Source organism: Microcaecilia unicolor, chromosome 2 (genome assembly GCF_901765095.1).
Source record: "Microcaecilia unicolor chromosome 2, aMicUni1.1, whole genome shotgun sequence".
In the NCBI taxonomy this organism is placed as follows: domain Eukaryota; kingdom Metazoa; phylum Chordata; class Amphibia; order Gymnophiona; family Siphonopidae; genus Microcaecilia; species Microcaecilia unicolor.
The window spans coordinates 256,254,555-256,278,658 of NC_044032.1; the positions used below are offsets into that span (position 1 = coordinate 256,254,555).

Genomic DNA, 24,104 nt, shown 5'->3' on the forward strand with positions numbered 1-24,104 from the left:
GGGAGTTTTTCCAAAAATACATGAAAAGGTCAACTAATGAACAGGTAGTCAACAGCAGATGAATCCAGAGTCCTCTGGGTTGTGTCTGTCTATCAGCAGATGGAGATAGAGAGCACTGAATTGTTCTGTGCCTAATAGAACGTAACGCTCCCTGACCAGCCAGTATTCTCTATCTCCAGCAGGCAGATGGATGGAATTTTCAGGCTCCTGGATTCTTCTGACTGCAGCTCCTGTTCTAGTCCCTTAGATCAGTAGAGCTTGGAGGTGATTGACTGATCGACGACAGCTTTGGGTGGTACATCTGGTCACCCCAGGTCCCTATCCCACCCCATACCCCTCTATTTTCTGCCTCCTACCAGCTCCTTCCTCACAAACTGTCTGCACTGTTTAGTAAAGAAACAAACAAACAAACAATTGTGGTTTTCTAGGCAGCAGTGGTGTTCCTGTTTGGTGGGCTCTGGCTCTTTGGGAGAGAGGGAAGTAGTGCAGGTTTCGTAGCAGCATTGCCTTCGGTGGGAGGAGGTCTCACCATTCATGGTGTTGGGGTGAGTGTTTCTTTTTCTCTTCCTGCTTTTATACGGCAGCAGAGCTTGTCAAACGCTGCTCCCGCTGTGGAAAGCGGAGAGCAGCATTAGGCCTTTTCCCTGGGGGGTGTTTGGGCCCTGAGGCGCTGGATAGCACTGACGTGCCTCCTTCAGAATGAGATCACGGTCACTAATCCATTTATTTTGTGGTCCCCAGGAAGGGAGGATCCTTTTGCCCGATCCTGGATCTCAGAAAGGTCAACCAGTTTCTCAGGGTGCGGCACTTTCATATGGAAACTATGCGCTCAATCATAGCAGCAGTTCAGTCCGTGCTGGATCTCAAAGAGGCCTAGTTGCACATTCCCATTTTGGCCACCTCACTAGAGGTTTCTGCACTTTGCCACATTAAGACAGCACTTTCAGGTGATGCCCTTTGGTTTGGCATGGCTCCGAGCACCTATTCAAAGGTGATGGAGGTGATGGTGGCCACGTTACAGCGAGAAGGTATACGGGTTCATCCTTATTTTGACAATTGGCTTATCTGGGTGTCCTCGGCCCAGGACAGTTTGCGAGCTACAGCTTGGGTGATTTCTCTCCTTCAGTCCTTGGACTGGGTGATCAATGTAGACGAGAGTCATCTGGTTCCCACTCAGACGCTGGAATATTTGGGTGTGCTATTTGACACTGCACAGAGCCAGGTGTTTCTGTTAGAGCAGAGACAGCTCCAGCTTCAGAAGCAAATTTGTCTCTTGTTGCTGGATCATGCCCTCTGAGTTTGGGATTATGTCCAGGTCTTGGGTTCCATGGCAGCAATTCTGGAAGTGGTTCCGTGGGCTCTGGCTCACATGAGACCCCTGCAGCAATCTCTGTTGAGAAGTCAGTCTCTGGTCTCAGAAGACTACAGGAGGCGATTGCTTGGCAGCCGATATCTCGTAGCAGTCTGAATTGGTGGTTACAGTCCAACTTGCTTCAGGGCATTCCACTGGCAACTCCCGATGGACATAGACGGTGTTGATTACCAATGCCAGTCTCTCGGGGTGGGGAACACATTATCTCTCCCATTACAGCTCTCTTTCTCTCCCCCCCCCCCCCCCCCCCCCGCAGTCCTGTAAAGTTTACATCAGTAGCCAGCAACAGCATGACAGACTGCCTTCGACCAGCCCCTGGGTCTTCCCTCTGCTTTATCCCACACGCAGGAAATTGTATTAGAGAAGGCGAGAGCTGAGGGAGCAGCGCCAGACCTGTGGGGGGGAGGGGGAAGGGGGAAGAAAAGGCTTAACCTGTAGACCAGGTGAGCTCAGAGGCTAGGTATTTTGGCGCCTTTAACCACCCTGGGCCAGTGGTTAAGCCAGCCCTGGTTTGCAAACCTGAAAGCTATCAAAGTGGTTTACATTCAGATACCATAGTTAGAAGGGGAACAGAGCAGAAGATCGATGGGATGTGGAGGTAGGGAAAGGGGTACAGAGCAGGAGATGGATGGGACTTGGGGGAGGGAAGAGGACTAGGGGCTGGATTGGATGAAGAGAAACAAAGCAGAACGTGGATAGGAGGAGGAAAAGGAACAGAGTAGAAACTGGATGGGACTTGGGGAGAAGGTGAATTGAATAGAAGATTGATGGGACTAGGAAGGGGATGGAAACAGAGCAGCAGACGTCTACGACCTGGAGTGGGGGTCTAGGAGGGGGTAGGAGAAAAGAGCAGATGAGAGGCAATGGAGGGTGAGTACAGAGGAAGGAAATGGGGGATTAGGGATTGGGTGAAAGAAAAGAGGGGATAGGATACTGGAAGGATAGAGACAGAGGGGGCAATGAGAGTGCTTAAGAGGGAATGAGAGGAAGATAGAAAGAGCTGATCGGTAGATGAGAGGTAAAAAGGAGACTAAGGACTAGAGGGTGAGAGAGAATGAGGGTAAAATCAAATGGGCAGATATAAAAATTGAGAAAAGTGAGAAAAAATGCAACAAATAAATAAAAATCATAAAAAGAAAGATCAGTGCCAGACAGATGTGGAGAAGGAAAAGAAGACAAGAATCAGGCTCTGTATCGGTTCTCTCCATCTATAAAAGTATTAGGTATCCTGCTAGATCCTAAACTATCCTTTGAATCCTATGAAAATACACTAACAGAGAAAACTTTCCTCTCTATGCATAATCTTCAGCGGGTACGCAAATACATTGATAAAGATCACTTTCGTTTGATAGTACAATCCCTGATCTCGAGTATGTTAGATTATTGTAATGTTATCTTTCTGGGATCCTCAAACAACTATTAAAGCATTTATAGACCATACAGAATACTGTACTCCGCTTGATATATTCCTTGAAAAGGTTTCAGTCTGTCTCAGTATTTTATAAAGAGTCATAGGTTACCGGTTTATGCTAGAGTCCAATGTAAATTCTACTATCTCATTTATAAAGAAGCCCTTTTACTAAGCCGTGTAAGGCTGTATGTGCGCCCAACGCACGCCAAAATGGAGTTACCGCGTGGCTCTTGTGGTAATTTCATTTTTGTGGCATTTGGCGCACTTAGGTCATTACCGCCCAGTTACTGCATGAGACTTTACTGCTAGGTCAATGGCTGGTGGTAAGGTTGCAGGCCCAAAAATGGATGTGCGGCAATTTTGATTTTGCGGCACGTCCATTTTCGGCAAAAATTTTAAAAGACATTTTTTACAGGTGCGCTGAAAAATGATTCTGCGCGCTCCAAAACCCACCTCAGGTGCAGGCAGCAAGGGGGTGTGCAGAGCAGGTGCACGGCTGTCGGGCTCTGCCGGTCCCCTCCCCCTCTGACGTTACTTCCTGTTCCGGGGCAGGGGACCAGCAGAGCCTGACAGCCGTGTGCCTGCTCCGCGCACCCTCTTGCTAGGAGGAAAGGTGGTAGGATGATGAGCTTTGTGGGGGATGTGACACACTTCAGGGAGGTGTGGCGCACCTTGGGGGGGTGCAGCGGTGACCTGCCCCTGGGGGCGAGCAAGATAGGTACTCCACTGAGGAAGATACTGATTTATAGGTTGCAAGGGGACACCAGAAACTCTAGCATTGGCCCTGCTATTCCACTACTGAGGCCCACACACAGCTCTGTCAATGCATCGCACCCCTGCCCTTCAGCACTCCATGCCATTCTAGTACTAAGACCCCCACACACAGCTCAGTCTGTCTCGGTCCTGCCTGCATCACCCCTTGCTGTTCCTATAGACCCCCATACATTCAGCTCTACTAGTGCATCTCATTCCTCTCCTGCAGAACCCTTCCAGTAGTAAGTCTGCCACACCCTCTCCTCCTGCCTTGCTGAAGCCATTTGTTCAGATCTACCCCACTTCCTGCGGTTAGCACAGCCTCTGCTCTTACATCCTGATCCATTTCACAACTACAGTATCTGCCTTTCTGGTTTCCTGTTTTTGTTTTGTTTCAATATGTGGTTTATTTTTTTAATTTTATTTCAAGTGTGCTGAGGATAAAGTAGGAAGGCAAAAAATGCAAAAGCAAATGACCAGTCAATGAATCAAGGGAAAAATGGAAAAAAAATATATGGCAAGAAGTGTGACCACTGACAGTGTTGTTGTTTTCAGCATGTTCTATGAAAGGTTACCTACAAACCCCAACAAATAAATGATTCTCATAGCATCCCAAACACTCCCTAATAAAAGCCAAAATGTTCAGTCAAGAAAAGGATCTAGGTGTCCTTGTAGACAGTACGCTGGAATCTTCTACCCAGTGTGGGGTGGCGGCCTAAAAAGCAAACAGGATGCTAAGAATTATTACGAAAGGGATACAAAATAAGACCAAGAATATTATAATGCCTCTGTGTTGCTCCATGGTGTGACCTCATCTTGAGTATTGCGTTCAATTCTGGTTGTCATATCTCAAAAAAGATATAGTGGAATTAGAAAAAGTTCAAAGAACTGTGGCCAAAATGATAAAGGGGATGAAACTCCTCTCGTATGAGGAAAGGCTAAAGAGGTTAAGGATCTTCAGCTTGGAAAAGAGACAGATGAGGGGAGATATGATTGAGATCTACAAAATCCTGAGTGGTGTAGAACAGGTAAAAGTGAATCAATTTTTCACTCTTCCAAATAGTACAAAGACCAGGGGACACTCAATTAAATTATAAGGAAATACTTTTAAAATAAATAGGAGGAAATAGTTTTTCACTCAAAGAATAGTTAATCTCTGGAACCTGTTGCTGGAGGGTGTGGTAATGGCAGTTAGCGTATCTGGGTTTAAAAAAGGTTTGGACAACGTCCTGGAGGAAAAGTCCATTGGCATTGAAATGGAAAAGGGGGAAGGCACTGTTTGCCCTGGGATTGGTAGCATAGAATGTCACTACTAAATTGATTTCTGCGAGGTACTTGTGACTTGGATTGGTCACTGCCGAAGCAGGATACTTGGTCTGACCCAGTATGGCTGTTCTTATGTTCTACAACAAGAATAAACAGAAGCTTTATTGAAAAATCACATAAAACACTAAATACTAAAACAAAAGCTAAACCCCCTCCCCAAACTGCTAACAACAGAAAATCTATATTCATTTAAACATGTGGAAAAGTGTACCCTTTGGGGTAGATTCATAAGTACATAAGTGTTGCCAGACTGGGACAGACATCCAGCCCAGTATCCTGTTTCCAACAGTGGCCAATCCAGGTTACAAGTACCTGGCAAGACCCCAAAATAGTAAAATAGATTTTATGCTGCTTATCCTAGAAATAAGCAGTGGATTTTCCCCAAGTCCATCTTTATAATGGCTTATGGACTTTTCTTTTAGGAAGCTATCCAAACCCTTTGTAAACCCTGCTAAGCTAACTGCTTTTACCACATTCTCTGGCAACAAAATCCAGAGTTTAATTACATGTTGAGTGAAAAAATATTTTCTCTGATTTGTTTTAAGTTTACTATTTTGTAGCTGCATTGCGTGCCCCCTAGTCCTAGTATTTTTGGAAAGCGTAAACAAGCAATTCACGTCTACCTGATCCACTCCACTCATTATTTTATAGACCTCTATCATATCTCCCCTCGGCCGTCTTTTCTCCAAGCTGAAGAGCCCTAGCCACTTTAGCCTTTCCTCATAGGGAAGTCATCCCATCCCCTTTATCATTTTCGTCGCCCTTCTCTACACCTTTTCTAATTCCACTATATCTTTTTTGAGATACAGTGACCAGAATTGCACACAGTATTCGAGGTGCGGTTGCCCCATGGAGCGATACAGAGGCATTATAACATCCTCATTTTTGCTTTCCATTCCTTTCCTAATAATACCTAACATTCTATTTGCTTTCTTAGCCACCATAAATTAGGCGAGAAAATATGGACGCTAAACACCAATTCTATAACAGCAATTGTGTGCAAAATTGCCACTGTAGAATAGAACGTAAGTTGACATGCAGGAGCCTAACTTTAAACATGAGCACTTACATGTTACAGGCTGGTGTAAATGTTTGCATGTAAAGTTGGCAGTTGCTTATCCTATATAATAAAACGCACCTCCAACATTCTGAAGCTGACTGCATGACTGAGGCATTCCTGCTTTCTGTATCCATCTCCTGAATTGACATCACGTACTTCCGGGTTCGTCACAAGCAGAAGTGACCAACCACATGAGGTTTCTCGGCTTCAGAATGTTGGAGGTGCATTCTATTAAATAGGATTGGTCAGTTCCTTGAAGCACAGCCAGAGCTCAGCGTCCTGCACAGTAACGCTCAGACACCAGAGAGAGAGAGGGGGGGCCTGACACCAGAGAGGGGGGGGGGGGGGTATCTCTGTCACACACTGTCTCTCACAGTCAATGTCTTTCTCTCACTCTCACACACTGTCTCTCACACACTCTATATCTCACACTGTATCACATTCACTCTCTATGTGTCACACAGTCACTCACACACTCTCTTGGTCTCATATACTCAGTCTCACAGAGAGTCTGTGTCTCACACACACTCTCTCTCACACTGTGTCTCACATATGCACTTGCACACACTCTCATTCTCACACACACACTCTCTCTCTCTCTCTCTCTCTCTCTCACACAGACACACTCGCACCCAGACTCAGTCTCTCTCTCACACACACACACTCACACATTCACTCTCTCTCTCACACACAGTCACTCTCACATACACTCTCTCAAACATACACATTCCGAGGAAACCCTTGCTAGTGCCTGTTTCATTTGTGTCAGAAACGGGCCTTTTTTACTAGTAAGTAATAGTATGCTACAATTTATGAGTGCAACTGCAAGACACGCCCTTGATCCACCCATGCGCACACCCCCTTTGTAGTTGCACACCATAGCATTTAGACATCAAGGGCCCAATATCCAGTGGGCAGCATGTTTGCTGTCTGCCACCGGTGTTAAACCTGGATATTCAGAACTGGGGAGTATCCGGTGACCGGCTTTGAATATCCGGGTTATTTTGGCCCCTAAAAAGTTAACGGTCTATGCCAATATTCAGCACTCATTAGTTAACTTTTTAGCAGTCAAAGATAGGACTGCTATTTAAGCAGCCTATTTTCACCACTCAACATAGCCGGTTTGACACCAATGTCAGCTAAATGAGCTGTGATTGGCTGACAGAAACTTGGAGGGACTTAATGGAAAGGGAAGGGTATCTAAACAACTGAATAAGTGGTGCAGATATCGCATACAATTCAAGCTCCTCCTCCTTACCTACAAATGCACTCAGTCTGCGGCTCCTCACAACCTCTCCACCCTCATCTCCCCCTATGTTCCCGCCCGTAACCTCTGCTCACAGGACAAAGCCCTTCTCTCAGTACCCTTCTCCACCACTGCCAACTCCAGGCTCCGCTCATTCTGCCTTGCCTCACCCTATGCCTGGAACAATCTTCCTTTACCCATACGTCATGCCCCCTCCCTACCCATCTTCAAATCTCTGCTTAAAACTCACCTCTTCAATGCTGCCTTCGGCGCCTAACCGCTCAAGAAATATAGAATGCCCCAATCTATCCACCCTATCAGATTAACTGTTCACTCGTCCTCTAGATTGTACACTTGTCTTTAGATTGTTCTCTTGTCTTTTAGATTGTAAGCTCTTTGAGCAGGGACTGTCCTTCTATGTTTAAATTGTACAGCGCTGCGTAACCATAGTAGCGCTTTAGAAATGTTAGTAGTAGTAGTAGGTTCAAAACAGTCCATATAACTTCACTTCACTTGACCTAAGATTACTTCTCTTAGGGAACAGTACATTATCAGAAAGAAAACACAGTAGCTTGGTAGGTTGCAGCCCAAACCTTTTCAGTAGGAAACAGTTTACAGTCTTTCTTGCACATCCTTACAGCACAGTTACCCAGCTTGGTTCCCACCTGGTTCAGGCTGGGGTTTCAATTGTGCCCAGCCCTCTTTCTCTCCCAGGGCTGCACCTGTTCCCTCTTTAGTAGAGATCTTCCCCAGCGCCTCAGCCTCTCTCTTCCGGTCTTCCACCAGTCTCGCCAAGGTACAACTAGCTACCCTCTTACAGCAGCTTTTCGGGTTTGAGCCAGAGCTCCAATCTCCATCTGTTCCTCCTCTACCCCTTCAGTAATCTCCATTTTATCCTCCTCTTCAACTTCCCCCGCCCCCAACCTCTCCAGCTGGCCCTCATCACCTTCCTCAGAGACCATTTCCCAATCTTCTATCTCCTCCCCTAACTCTTGCACAGCCGGGTGGGGAAGAGAAGGATTCTGGGACTGGTAGTTCCTCCCCTTCTTCCTTAACCCAGCCAATCTCTCTGCCTCCGGTAGCCCAGCTTTCTGAATGTGGGTGTTGTGCACATGAAATCTGCCCCGTTGGGATTCCCCGGCTCCCTGCACCCTCTTTCTTCGTGCCTTCCCGGATCCCCTTTCACCTGCACTCTCACAAAGAAGATTCTCCTAATCTTGTTCATAACAATTTCAAATCAACAGCATATTTAACCTGATCTTCTCCAGGAATGAAACAAACAAAAAATATTAAAGGGAATAGCAGGTGGGATTTCTTTAAAGGATTTTCATTATGTGTGATGACAATCAACTGGATGGAAGGATTCTGTACTCTACCTTTCCCTCTTTTTCTTTTGTTGTTCTGATTTTTACCATTCAAATTACAATGAAATGACAAACAGCCAAAAAAATAATAATGACCAACAGAGTACTGACTCCTATATAATTCATGATACAATAGACTGTCCCAATATGTCAGGGATAAACATAAAGATATTCATACTAAAAGAAACTGAGAGACAGACAAACAACCACCCCTCCCCTCTCTGTATTCTTCACATTACAGGGCATGCTGATGAGATATTTGAACATCTCTGTCTTTACAGGAGCATTCAAGTTATTTCAGTTGTGTGCCACATGATCAGAAATACATTTGTGGGCAAGCTGTCTGAATATTTTAGCCAGTGTGCTGTGTGTAAGATACAAGATTCTTGTAATGTAAGAGAAAGCTTCATTTCTTGCCTGTTGCCATTTGAGTTAATCAGTGATACAACATATAAGGGCAGTTTCACCACAGAGAGTGAAAATATGAAATTGATGGTGAAGAAGCATGGCAATACATGCTATTGTGAGAGAGCAACACCCTCTGATTGAACTGTAGAATTCATCCTTTGAAATGATGACAGTGACATCAATTGGTTTAATACATTATCACAGTGGTTCTCAAACCTGATCCTGGAGGAACCCCAGCCAGTCAGGTTTTCAGGATACCCACCATGGATATTCATGAGATAGATTTGCATGCAGTGGAGGCAGTGCATGCAAATCTCTCTCATGAATATTTATTGTGGGTATCCTGAAAACCTGACTGGCTGGAGTGCCTCCAGGACTAGGTTTGGGAACCACTGCATTATCACGTTTCATTTGTTATTTCCAAATCAGTGGAATGTCCCCCTTCCAGGGGTGTGCTGGTAAATTTTTAACTACAAGCTCTTTCTCTGGACGTAGCCAGCTCTGCAGTTGGAAGGGCTAGGGGTGGCGGGGGGGGGGGGGAGGGGAGCAACACTTGCCTCTCTCTCCTCCCTCCCTTCCTGCGGGCTCAGTAGGCATACCTTTGCTGGCAGCCAATAAATGGACTGCCACCACTCCCAACCTCTTGCTCTGAGCAGCATGCTGAAACTTCTCACACATGCTGGAGAAGTCCCAGCCTGCTGCTCAGAGCTGGAAACAAGGAGCGGGGAGCAGCAGTAGTCTATTTACTTGGCTGGCAGGGCTCAGCATCCCCACCAGCAAAGTAAAAGATAATTCAGCAGGGGGCCCAAACCCACATTTTGGGAGCCAGTTGTTAAAGTAGCCATGGAGGGCCATACTTTAACAACCGGCTCCCAAAATTCTTAAAAACTTAACAACTGGCTCTTGCGAGCCTGTGAGAGCCTGCTCCAGCACACTACTGCCCCCTTCTCTCTCCACACACAAACAGCTCCTCCTCATCTCCACACTCTTGGAAAGAATTCCATGAGTCATGCTCTACCTGCTTTCTCCATTTGTTGTGTAAAGAAATCATTAGGGCCCAAATGAATTACGGCTAAGTGGAAAAATGTGCTGGGCGTTGTCCCTTAGTGTATGCTGATCTGATTATGTGCAGCCCATACCAGTAAGGGTTAAAGCAGCTCATCCACTTACTGAAAATGTGACTTTATAGGAAGAGCACAAAAGACACTTCCTGAAAGAGAGAGAGAAACCCACACACACAGAGTTTTAGAGCTCATCACCACTGTTCTGTTTTTCTTTCCTTCTCTGGCCAGAACAAGATCCCATTCTATGATGATGCTGTATCCCTGAGGACTAACAGGCGAGCCAAGCCTGCTCCCCTTAGAACCACCAGTTACTCCAGGTAGGAACAATGACTATCTGAAAAAGCTCAAGCTCTTAGCCTCTCCACCAGGGCACAGGTAGAGGCTGGTGACTGCTCTTGCTCCCCTCCTCCCAGCCTGGACACTAAAACAAGACTGCTTCACAGTCCTCTCAGACCAGACACTAGCCACAGAGAGGTGGGTCAGAGAGAAGAGACATCCTCTACACCTTATGTGATCCTCTCTGCTCCTGCTTCCTTACACCACACCGCCTGTAATTCCTCTCAACCTCCCTGTCTCAAGCATGACCTCTCTGCTCCCCCACCTTCCTGCATGCTGCATGATGATCCTGTTATCTTCCACCCTGTACTGGCCTCTCTGCTGCCTCCCTATAAGATTTCCTTCTAACACTCTTCTCTGTACAATGTGTGATCCTTTCTAAGCATCCCTCCAGCCCCAGCGTGGTCTTCCTTACTACTACTACTACTACTAATTTCTATAGCGCTACTAGACGTATGCAGCACTGTACACTGAACATGTAAGAAACAGTCCCTGCTTGACAGAGCTCTTCCTTCCATCCCCCTGCCAGCTGGAGATCAGTGCTTCACAACTGCATCCACTTCCTGGATCAGCCGGATCAATATACAGTTTGAATCTGTGTTGCTGCTGGATCCAATGAGATTGTGGTACCCACTGTATTAAATTTTCATATTGAAGCCAACAGAGGAGGGAGGAGGAGATAGATTTCACTGCTGGAAGGAGGGTGCACAGGATCACTGGGGCAGAGGAGAAAAGACTAGCAACTGGAAATTTGAATTGGGAAAGTTGGAGTCAGGGTTATATTTTCTCCACACTCCCCCTCCCCCCCTCTGCATTTAGATTCTGTCCTCCCTCACCCCCATTTCACTTGTACATAATGCTGGGCTGGACTCCCGGTATCTTATATGATAAGAAACATCTTTTTCACAGTGACTCTTTCCATTTCCTGTTTTCTTAGACTTGCGCTGGTATCATGGTTCTTGCAGCTGTCCGGGTGGTGGCACGTCTGAGTTTGCTTGACTGCTGTTTCAAGATGGCTGAAACTCTAGATCACGCAGACTCAGACACTGCATCACCAGCTGCAAAAATAATTTTTAATTTCCTGTTTTTTTAGTTTCTCTGGCGTTTATCTTTCTTGTTCTGTTGGTAACAAGATATTTATAAACCCACTCCTGGAGGATGCCCCGCCCACATAGTTCCTGCCTTACCCCACCTAGAAGTTGCCAACCCGTTTCAGTTTGCAATGGTGATCCAGCTGGTGCTTTCGTATATGTCTCTGCACTCTGACTCCTGGCTCAGTTTACTGATTATACATAATTTTTCTCGTTCAGTTAATATAGAGTGTCAGTGGATGAGAAAGCACAATGTGTTCTGTCATGTATTACCCTGTGAGTGTGCCTCTGCCCTTTGATTTCCAGCTCATGTCTGTTCAGCTTACTGGTTTTTCAAAAAAATTACAGTGTAGTTTATGTAACTCTCCTCCTTCTCCAAATAATTTGTTCATTCAGCTTCATTCAAATGTGTGCCATAGATAGAAGAATACCACTTGACCCCTACATGCCCTGGGCAGGGCCAGATGAAAACTTTGCACATACTTTGTGTCCATAGTGAGATGTGCTCAGGACTGAGGAGTTAAGATTGCCAACTATTTGGATTTTTGCAGATGTCAGCAGAATTTGACATTTAATACCCACAAGGTGGAAGGGTGGGTATTATGTCTGGACATTTTTCTGAGTTTAAAACCTATACCTGCAATTGTTTTTAATGTGGATTTTGTTCACACCTTTTTTCAGTAGTAGCTCAAGGTGAGTTACATTCAGGTACACTGGCTATTTCCCTGTCTCTGGAGGGCTCACAATCTAATTTTGTACCTGAGGCAATGGAGAGTTAAGTGACGCCCAAGATCAAGACCTGTGCTCTAACCACTAGGCCACTCCTCCATTCCACTTGTCTAGTTCCTGCCTCACCTCCCATATCCTTACTGACTGAGCCTGCCCTACCTGCTTCCATTGTAGCTGTCAATAAAGACTGTAGGTAGGATCCAGCCAATGGCACGGCCCAAGAGAGGATGGTGCAGGGGAGGCAAGATTCACCGGGCCCAGCTTCCAAGGGGTCCCGGTGCCGGCAAAGTTTCAAGAGAGCAGAACCTCCTTCTTGCTTGTTTGCTTCCGGGGACTATCTCTCTCCTGCTCCTGTGTTCCAGGACCTGGGTGATTGTGTTAACTCAGTAACCTGGGTCCCAGCACACAGGAACAGGAGTCCGAGACTACAGACCAAGGAGGAGCAGATACTGGAAGGTGTGGGGGCAGTGGCCCGTGGGGGGGGGGGGGGGGGGGCATGACACTGCAGCAGCCCAGGTGGAGGGTCCTGCCCCCAGCCCAGCTGTGTCTCTTGGAGGCCCTGGCCAACAGGAAGGCAGTAGAGGTGGAGGACTGGAAGGCAACTCTAGTCACAGAGAAGGAGGGAGGTGATCTGGAGGATGTCTCTGTGCTGTAGAAGTGAAATTTCTGCCTGTGGTGACGGAAGATAAATGAATCCCCTTCAAAATATGCCACAATATATTTCTGTGGGAGAAGCAGTACCAACAGCTGCAGTATACATACAGTGAATCACTCTAACATAGTGATTAAGGAATTGTACCTTTTAATCTGCCTTTGAGGGTTGGAAGCATTCCATGAGCCATGCTATGTATGCTTTCCCCACTTGCTATTTCCTGTAGGAAAGTGGACCAGTTCTGGTAAAATCTCAGGGAGGTCAGAGCACGTCTGATGTCCACTGAGCATTTTGAAAGCTGTCTTGCCATTGCTTAGTGCCTGTGGTCAAAGAATAAAACTAGGCATTATGAAAAGCTCACAGATTTCTTTATTTCTGTTTTTATATACGGACTTAATGTGAAGTGAAAATAGAAAGAAACGCTCAGGATGTCTTCTCCATGTAGCCAACAGTTCTCCCTCAGTGCCAATCTAGACCTCAGGATAGTCAGATCAACAAGGATAACATCCTAACGTGTGCACGGTTCTACTCTTAGCACGAAAACTTGCACATGTAAGTTATAGAACAATGTCAGTTTTGTGCGTAACTTAATATAATAGCTGTTAATTGGTGTTATTTAGTGCCAGTTGGCAGTTATGCACATCACTTCTCTCAGAATTCTGCAAATTGTATGTGCAAAATCCATCGCATGTAACTGCAAAGGGGGGGGGGGGGGGGCGTCTAGCACTTAGTGCAGCAGGTTGTGGACTGGGGGGGGGGGGAGACTGGGCTCGATTCCTGCTGCTGTCTGATGGGTTGAGATCCTGGAGAACTGAGTTCAGTTCCCTCTGCAGCTCCATGTGACCCTGGACAAGTCACTTGACCCTCCATTGCTCCAGGTACAATATATAACTTAGATTGTGAGCCCATTAGGGACAGTGCAAAGTACCTGTAATAGAAACTGTAAACTGCATAGTTGCCTCAGTGATCACCTGTGTTATAGCAAGTGCTATAAAAAATAAATCAAACCACAGTTAGGCAGGAGCCTTTTTGATGGTGCTGCTTGTGCCTAAAGTTAGATGTTCGACTTGCACTCATAGCAGTTTTCTAAAATGTCAATTGTGCACACACCCCAGCACCTAACTTTAGGCAACCTCTAGAGAATTACCTGCTCACCCCTGGATTCTATATAGTGCACCTAGAGATCTGTGCCGAAATCCAGGCGGATTCTATGATAGCGCACATAACTTAATTGGCTTAACAAGAAGTAATTAGAATTTATGTGCACAACTCGCTAAGTGCATTCTGTAACGCACTCGTGTAGACAAAAGGGGCGTGGTTATGGGCGGGGAATGGGCATTTCAAAATTTATGCGCATAGTTATAGAATATGGCCCAGTGTGCCTAAATCTACGCACTGGGATTTACGCCATATTTTCATTGGCGTAAATGGACACACGTAGTTTTAGGTGCTGGAATATCAACTATGTGTATTCTATATACCGCGCCTAAATCTAGGTGTTGGCTTATAGAATATGCTTAGGCAGAAAGGTTTTCCGTGCGGATTTTTTAGGCGCCATATATAGAGTCCCCCCCCCCCCTTCCTTAGAGGGTAAGTTAAGAGGGCACCTATTTTTCAGCACTAAGAATTCACCTGTCCAGAGCCTGTTCTACAAAGAAAAGTAAGCCCAACTTATTAAGCTAACTTATTCAGTCTACGTGTTAAAAGTAGACCTGCTAGATAGCTGCATCGCAGTAAGTTGGACTTGCCATTATTGTCTTGTATTCAATTGGCATCTTCTTACAAGAAAGTATTTATGGCAGCCATGACAATTATGGAATTCGCTTCTTGTTGAAGTAAGGCTGGAATGACATTTTATACATTTTTGTAAAAAAAACTGAAAACATGGTTACTTTTAGAAAGCATATTTTAAGATATTAATTTATTTGTTTCAATTGTTGTTCATATTTTAGGCTAAAAGCCTTCATGTAAACCATCTAGAGTTCCTGATATCAGACGGTACATAAAAATTATCTGTCTGATATTCAGCAGGCAATGGACAGCATTTTTTTGTCCACCACTAGTGCTAAAAACTGGAAATTTAATGCCAAGCCCTGTGCAGGCTTTGGCTTTGATTTTCTGTTTTCTTAAAAGCCAGCTGGCCCATGACCTGTTAAGTTAACATTCAGATTTAACCGGCTGTGAGTTAGTGCATAAAGATAGGACAGCTATTTATACACTAAACCTGGCCAGTTAGGTCTGAATGTCAGGACCTAACTGCAGTGGCGTTCCGACCCTAGCTGACACCTGGGGCGGATCGCCAATGCGCCCCCCCCCGGGTGCAGCGCGACCCCCGCCCCCAGCGAAATGACACCTCTTCCCCCCCTGGTGAAATGACACCCCCCTGGGTGCACGCCGCTGGGGGGGGGGTGCCGCGGCGCGCGCCTGTTGCCCTGTCTCCGAGTTCGCAATTCGCATGTGTTCACTGCTCCCTCTGAGTCTGCCCTGGAACAGGTTACGGAACAGGAAGTAACCTGTTCCGGGGCAGACTCAGAGGGAGCAGTGAACACATGCGAATTGCGAAATCGGACTGAGACAGGGCAACAGGCGTGCGCCGCGGCACCCCCCCAGCGGCGTGCACCCGGGGCGGACCGCCCCCCCTTGGTACGCCACTGCCTAACTGGACTCTGCCCCCGGAATGCCCCCGACATAGCCCGCTTAAGTTTGGCGCTAACCAGTCATTTTCAGTAACATTTAACTGGTCATCCTTGTTGAAAATAACCGGATAGCTGTGACCAAGTGAGTTAACTAGTCGGTGGCTGTTACTGGCTGGTTAACTCACTTTGATGTATTTCTTTATTTATCTATAAGCGTGTTCTTTTCCGTACAGAATGGTAGCCTAACAAGTCAAATACACAGTGTATATTTAGGCACAAGACCTTACAGCAGCCATAGAGCTGTTAAAGAATTCAAATACATCATAATATTCTATCATTTATGCATGTAATTGGGCAACCCAACTGTGCCCATCCAAGCTGCACCCACTGAACTGCCACCTGCAAAGTGGAACAGTGCATAAATGACCAGAATGCCAACATTTACAGCGTACATGCTACTTGAATCTAGGTGGCTTGTTATAGAATTATCCCTTTGGGGGCGATTCTATAACAGGGTGCTTGCTGTAGGTGCTGGTTCTGCTGCCTGTTTTAAGCCTATTTTATATAGAAGTGTAGGCACTTACTTTCCTTTATAAGTGATCATTTAAAGCAGACCAGAAACGCAAGAAAAGCAGACCAAGGGTGGAATTAAAAGGAGTCCAACTGACCAGCCCAAACAGGAGAGTTAGAGCTTCAAAACCAGTTTATTGGGACAATAAACATGTTTTGAAGCTCTTACTCTCCTGTTTGGATTCCTTTTACTTCCACCCTTGGTCTGCTTTTCTTGCGTTTCTGTGGAAGATGTGGACAGGTCCCCTCCTTCTTCCTGTTTCCATAAGAGATCATTTATCCATGGAAATGAGTAGAATGCCGCTATTTACACTCCTCCTTACTGCCTAAAAGTAGGCAACTCCTTATAGTCCACCCCCCCCCCCCCCACCAATGTCCTGAAATTCTGCTGTACCTGTGGGCGGCGCCTTGACACTGGTAGAGTTGGGAACTACTTTGCATCTGCTAGATCAGATTGGTCCTTGTTGATTGTGACATCATAAATGACATCTCTCTCTCTCAAGATGTCCAGCAGTCGGTTCCATGAAACTAGGCAAATCCTTAAGGCTTGAAGCACCACTGTTGTCTTAATTTCTCAATAACCGTGAACTTTGCAAAAAGCTTTACTTTAATGTCACTAATTTCTCCCTTCACGTCCCCAGGAATACCTCTGTATCAGCAGAACCAGTTCGCCAGTCTCTCCTGGACCCCAGACGCACTGAGGACATGAATGACACGTATGCTGTGGTGAACAAATTCAAGAAGGGGACTGCCTCTTCAGGCTTAGGGGATGCCCGCTGCCAGCAGTCAACAGTCCAATATGACAACGTGCCTGTCTTGGGGCAGGGCAACCCAGACCAGGTGGTATACAGCAGCGTGAGACCCAGATCTCGGGTATGCAACAGTCCGACAGTGCAAACACCACCGCTGGACACTAACAGACTTGATGGGAGTCAGCCAGTTCAATCCAGTTACTGCCTAGCTGGACCCCCAGTACCACCAGAGAAACCCCTGGGAAATAACTATGCCCCCGACACAGGTAACACAAACCACAAGCTGAAGAGTAGGGGGCTGGGCACCCGAGTCCTGGCTGCCGTTGTGGTGTTTCTGTCCTTGAGGAAAAATGCTGACTGAAGTGAGGTGGGGAAAATTCTCCTGCATGGATTCTGGCCTTAGGCTTACTTTGGCTCCTGCCTCGCTTCCTGTCACTGAAGCTTGTATTTATGGTATGAGAGCTGTAGGGTCACAGTGGGACTCTAGGCCAGATACACCTACCCAGTCTGGTGTTCAAGATATCCACAATGGATATGCATGAGATAAATTTACATGCATTGCCTCCATGGTAATCAAATCTCTCATGCATATTCAATGTGGGCATCCTGAAACCCCAACTGGCTAGGTGTGTCCCGAGGACTGGGTTGAGAACTCCTATGCTAGAGGCTGGGGTGATCCTGGTGTTCCCCAGTTGCCTTATGGATGAAGTCCTGATTAAAGCTCAGCCTGTCTCTGATAACCCAAACACATCCAGTGGCCCTAGCCTGGCACAGCTTCAGGGCACGGTAGGATTGCCATTGGACCCAGGTCATTAGAGTCAGGCCAAGCCAGTCCTGGTTTTAATCCCAGTCCATCATGGGACTTGTGATCCCTGTTTCCCTAAGAAAAAGCTGCAACTTCCAGAGATACAATGGGAGCACAACCAGGATGAACTGAGCGTGCTGTGACACTTAAAGCAAAGTGACACATAAATCTAATGAATTGTTATCCAAGAGGATATGGTATTTCTGAATGGTCAAATGCTGACATGCTGTACTGACATTGACTCTTCTCCTGTGTATGTACATGTGCAATGGCTTTGTTATTTTCACCTGTCATGTCAAAATTATGTCTGCATCTCACTCCGTCTCTGTATTTGGTACTTTTTACGTGTCTATGTGTTTTTATGAACTCAATAAATACATCTTTGTACTTAAACTTCCCTGCCCTCTCTGGCCATTATTTACGCTGCTGGAATTTGGCACAAAACTGAATTATCCCCGCCCCCCTTTTCCCACCACTGCTGGTATGGGCCATGTTTCCATTCTGCACCCATATTATTTCTGCCTGTAAATTAAAAATTAAAGTAAAAAACTGGGGCTGTAGAAAAAGTTAAAAATGAAAATAAGCTGGTAACTTTAATGCAGTGAAACTAAGTCAGAAAATCAAAAGAAGCTCTGTGGCTGGGAAAAGGAACATAGAAATTGGGAAGTTCTAGAGAGATTTGTTTAATCTGAAAATGCAAATCATTATTACATTCTCAGTTAGCCTTGGGGGGAAAAGAAAAGCTACATGAGGGCCTAAGACAATGGGTCACAGCCAGCATCACTCCAGTATATCCTGTAAATTAAGAATTCCTACTGGTTTCTCCTTTCTGTAACAGTTCTCTTCTGGCTGCAGTTGTGTTTTGGAAACTCAAGAGAATAAACAGCCTCCAATACACAGCCTTGACTGGTTTGTCTGTGCAATTAATGTCAAGTGCTTTCTCCCTCTGTCTCAGGGCACTCAACTGTGGCCCTGAGAATGCGCCATGCAGATGTCACACTGCTTTAACTAGCATGAGAGGTGGCTAGTATTCTAGTTTTAGAAAAGAGCCTGGACGTCCTACAGTGAATAAAGACAGTTAACGTCAGGTCCTTTAACCTGTGACCGCCCTGTTGGCATAGCTTTTGTCGTGTTCCATGCCTGTTTCTGTCTGTACATTGTTGCTGTAGGGTACTTGTCTCTCTGTAGCCATTATACTGGGCCCTTGAGTGTCAGTGACAAAGTCGGAGATTAGAGGTGAGGCACACAGAGATAAATTGATTCTCCCAAGGTCACATGCAGAAAGTCAGTGACAGAGCCTGGGATTGAATTTCAGGAACTCCTCATTCTAATACATGAGCTTTAATCATGAGATAGTAGCTTCTTACTAAGTCATGAGTGCAGCAACCTTTGATCACTGGTCCGGAATGAAGGGATGCATAATTACATTCTCCTTGTCATAGATACCAGAGAGGAAGGAGGCACAAATGATGGGACATGGGCATACAACATTCCTGCTTACCAAACTGAAAAAGGTAGGAATCCTTTCCCCACCCCACTAACCTCTTCTTGTACAATTGCACATTTTTCTCTAGTGCTTTGATACTTGTTTTCTGTCCTTGCTTTCAACTATGCGGGAGATCAGGGCTGGATTAACAGTATATCGCAGAAATGCCAGGTTACCCAGTTCTAGGCTGGAGCTTTTAGATAGTCCTGGATTTCTGAACACCCCATCAAAGTGCATTATGGAATTTGCTGCACTGATTTCAATGGGCAGGATCAGGCACTACAAATCCCACACTGCTCTGGGATGTAAGTTCAAAACCGGGACTGGCTCAAAATCTCCAGCCTGGAACTGGATAACTTGGCATTTCTGAATTAGATCCTAAGGTCTAGGCAAACATACATGTGTGGGCCCCCTACCATGGACTCCTGTTACTTTGCTTTTTTCCCCTTCCTCATTCACATTCCTTGCTCTCCTTCCCCCACATTACCTTTCCAGAAGTACTAGGGAAAATGCAGTCTTGCTGTGGGCTTGGCTGCAGTAATAGTTTGTGAGTGAGCATAGGGACTAGGCAAGCACATGCTTCAAACGGAGTGACTTAATAGATATTCTGGAGAGTTGACAAGTTACCTAGTTCCAGGAGGGAGATTTTAGGCTAGTCCTGATTTTCTAACAACCCTGTCATGGTGCATTATGGGATCTGCAGCACTGTTTTCATTGGGTAGAACCAGGGACTACAAAAAACACACTGAATTGAGATGTATGTCCAAAAACTGAACTGGCCAAAAAGTCTCCCTACTTGAACGGGGTAATTTGGCTCTGGAGCAGTGGGCTAAGAACATAGGAAGTTAGCAAGTCATTTCCATCCTCCGTTGCCTCTACTACAAACCAGAGATGCCAAGGGTAGACTGCTTCAGAGAGAGTGAGATATGCTGGTGTTGTGTCTGAGGTAAACATTTACAAAGTTTTATTTGTGAAAAAGCTTCACCAACAGAAAGAACAAAAAATATTAGCTGTTTTTGGTGCTTCTAATAGGATAAGGATATATGGAGAATCTCCTAACTACATGAATAACCTTATTGACCTCCCAGCCAGAAACAGATCATCATCTTCTCGTACTTACCTTAGTTTACACCTTCCAAACTGCAAAGGTATTAAATACAAGATCTCCTATGCATCCAGCTTCTCCTTTTTGGGCAGCCAGCTTTGGAACGCTCTGCCAAGATCCATCCGAACAATCAACGACCATCTACCATTTAGAAAAATGCTAAAGACCCATCTCTTCAAGAAAGCTTACACTAATGACCCAACCTAACTTCTTAAACCCACCCACATGATTCCTGTCCTTACGATTATTATACATTAGACCAAGTCTCCCAATCTCCTTATGCTTATCCTCTACCTCTTCCTATCCATCCTTCCTAATCATTACTCCTCCCAATCTCTTTCCTTTTGATCATCCTATCTTGCTTACCTCTCCTTATTCAATCTACATATCCTTAAAACCCCGTTATTACTATGTTTACTACAACTTGTTATTACCCTTCTTAAGACTTGGTAACTCCATTTACTATGTAAGCCGCATTGAGCCTGCTATTTGTGGGAAAGCACGGGGTACAAATAAATAAATATAGGCAGAGTGCAGGCAGTATTAGAACATTTTCAAAGGAATTTGCCCAGATAATACTTAGCTGGTAAATTCCCTGGCTGAAAACTTACCTTCACCTAGTATATGCACTAGTACATTTGTAGAGGACGATATATGACTTTTTAGGGAGAACACAAATCCTTTATTTAAAGCACTAAACTTGACCCGACATTGGTCCATGTTTTGACAGAGACTACTGCCTGCATTAGGTGTTGGATACAAATTGCTCTAGATGACAATGCTCTTATGTATGGTGCTAAGGGAGGAAAAGCTGGTTGGAAGCATATGCTCAGTATCCTGTTTCCAACAGTAGCCAATCCAGGTCACAAGTACCTGGCAGAAACCCAAGTAGTAGCAACATTCCATGCTACAAATCCCATGGCAAGCAGTGGCTTCCCCATGTCTGTCTCAACAGCAGACTATGGACTTTTCCTCCAGGAACTTGTCCAAACCTGTATGGCATGGCCTGCATATGCAAATGAATCATGGTACCACTGCAGATAGCTCACTCCCAGTAAAGGGCATTCACATTCCATGACCCAATTTCCAAAAGTTTCTCTACTTTCCTCCCTCCTTCCCTACCTGACCTTCCCCTCCCCGTCCTCTGCACCTCTTGTACTTGCTTCTCCCCTCCTTCTTCTCCCAAACACTACACAGATTCCCTCCTCCCTTTCCCTCCCCTCTCCCAGACTGAATTCCTCTCTGGCCCCTTCACTCCAGAAGTATATCCCCAGGAAATGAGCCTAGTTCAACCCTATAACTTGTACAGCATTCTCCCTTTGCCCCCTATCACACAACACACTTTTATAATGTGGCCCAAGGATACTTCATCCCCACCACCTCCCCTTAGATCCAGACCTCATTCAGCCAACAACCCACAGATCAACCTAACAGTTTCTTGCTACTGTCCCTTCTCACAAAGTAACTGAAGCTTGTAAGTCACAGTCTGTTCCAGCTCACATTCCCATAGCGCGCCCTGGGCAACCACATTCTCTAATCCCTCTTGCCCCGCCGATAGTTTTCTCAGCCTCCTGCCTACCCCTGGGATCCACTGCCACCTAGACCAAGCTCCTCCATGATTTTGTCCTTAAGGCTTTAGTTACATCAGTGGGAGAGGTCTTTTACTCCTTCAGCTTCTAAGAATTTTTGCACTTCGGTCACTTTGTGTGTCCATTAACTGTGATTGTTATCCCAAAGTGGAAAAGCCACCTGTATTTAATTCCTTCCTTTCTCATCTCCTTCCTGAGCACTTGCTTCTCTCTCCACTTTTGCAGCATAAGCTGAGATGTCATTATACATTTCCACTGAGGCACCTTTCCATTTAATGGCCTGTTCTGCCTGGATTTATTTTTAACTACTGCTTCTTTGTCCTTACAGTAATGTAGGCAGGCAATGATATTACGTGGCATGTTGTCCCTCCAAGGACTGAGGCTCCCATGTGCTCTATCAACAAGCACTGTAGTTGTACCAATCTCTAAGTCCCCATTCTGCAGAAGCTTGCCACATAATTGCTGTTCAGTCTTCACACAGTCCTGAAATGCTACCTCGTTTGGGACCCCCCTCTCTCCCTAATATTGCAACACCTAGACTGATCTTCTAAGTCCTACATTCCATCCATCAACTTCTCCACAATCTGTTCTAACCAATCCACTCATTGCTGAGCTGCCTGGGAATTGAGTCAAACAAAATAAACATTCTACATGAAACAGAAAACAGCAGCGTGAAATCCTTGTGGATAGAAATTCCATGTGTGAAGGGAAAGAGTATATTGGTAGGGCTGTACTACCTTCTGCCAGGACAGAACCAACAGACAGATGAAGAAATGTTTACAGACATTAGGAAAGCTGGCAAATTGGTCAACATTATAATAACGGGTGATTTCAGTTACCCTGCAAATTCCCGGAATGAGTAGAATATATATCAAAAATTATCATGCAGTTCTACCATATACTCAACGTGTTTGTGGGTAACTATGGCAGGCAATAATGAAAAAAGTGGAGAAAAAAAGAAGACCTCAGAAACATCGAAACTTCCTCGTTCTTAAAGGACACGCCTTTTATGTAATGAGGGAACCACTTCAATCATTCGTCTTAAAAAAAAAAACACTGTAACAACTTCACAAAAACACTGCCATTGTACCCTTACAAACACTTGTGTGGAGACTCAATTTCAATCCGACAAAAACTCGGAAAAAGTACTTATCTTGGATGACGATATCTCTATAAAGTTTTATGATGTCCAGCCTTACACAGGTATTCTCTCAACTTTCATAAAGTCCCGACAGGGGAACCCTGTTTCACTAAAATATAGCTGCTTCAGAGGAAATCTCTTCGAACAAACATATCCAAGTAGTTGATATGTCCCGTAGTCTCTGTGTCACCCTGGTATAGAAAATGATGGACGGCTTCTTCTTCAAACGAGTTGCTTAAGTACTCAGCGTCTGACGTCAAAGACGTCTCCTCCAATCCAACGCGTAATGCAGTTAAAGAAAGCTTTCCGTTCAATGGATGTGTTCAACCCTTTGGGAATAACAGTCTGCAACATAAATATCCACCGTTGCTCTCTTTGTCGCAATAATCGCCTAATATCTCCTCTCGGTTCTGTTACTTTCAATTGTTCCACCAAGATGCATTTCAGATCTGGGTTCAAGGTACAGGTCTCAAACAGGCAGGAAACAAACACAAGGTTCACAACCAGAAGGGAAAGGAACAGTGGCGTTCCTGGCCTGGATGGCACCTGGGGCGGAGCGCCAATGCGCCCCCCCCCCCCCCGCTAAATGACCCCTTCACCCCCCTCTGGTGAAATGACCCCCCCCCCCCGGGTGCACGCCGCTGGGGGGGGGGGTGCCGCAGCACGCGCCTGCTCCAAGTTCGCAAAACTTCACTTCGCTGCAGCTCCCTCAGCCCCGGAACAGGAAGTAACCTGTTCCGGGGCAGAGGGAGCTGCAGCGAACGAGCGATGAAGTTTAGCAAACTCGGAGCAGGTGTGCGCCGCAGCACCCCCCCCAGCGGCGTGCACCTGGGGCGGACCGCCCCCACCGTCCCCCCCCCCTTGGTATGCCACTGGAAAGGAAGCCAAAAACAGACAGGGAAGGAGCAATCAGGACTGGATTCAAGACAGGATTCAGGAGACTCAAACAGGGAAGGAATACAGACTAGGGACACTAACTAAGAAACAAGGCTAAGCAAGACAAGGCAGAAGTGCACTGTGCACAAACACCAACCTGGACCTTTGGCGTTGCAAAGGCAAAGCAGAAAGTTTCCAGGTGGCTAATAAGCCCATCAGCAGCTGAGCTCAGCTGCAGCAATCTCAAGGCAGCTAAGGGTGAGGCTAGCTGCCAAACTTCCAAGCAAGACTGGAGGGCTAAAATATCTGGATCAGACTGAAAAGAGAGTCTG

General features: G+C 45.8%; 1 protein-coding gene across 2 annotated transcripts in view; it reads left to right on the forward strand.

Annotated features, from left to right (window-relative positions):
* The window catches only part of PTPN18 (protein tyrosine phosphatase non-receptor type 18), a 133,531-nt gene that overhangs the window by 95,465 nt on the left and 13,962 nt on the right, over positions 1-24,104 (forward strand). For both annotated transcript variants that reach the window (XM_030193974.1, XM_030193975.1), the window contains exons 12-14: positions 10,233-10,321; positions 16,660-17,036; positions 19,018-19,089. In XM_030193974.1, the coding sequence (XP_030049834.1) occupies positions 10,233-10,321; positions 16,660-17,036; positions 19,018-19,089 (538 nt within the window). The remainder of the gene's footprint in view (positions 1-10,232; positions 10,322-16,659; positions 17,037-19,017; positions 19,090-24,104) is intronic.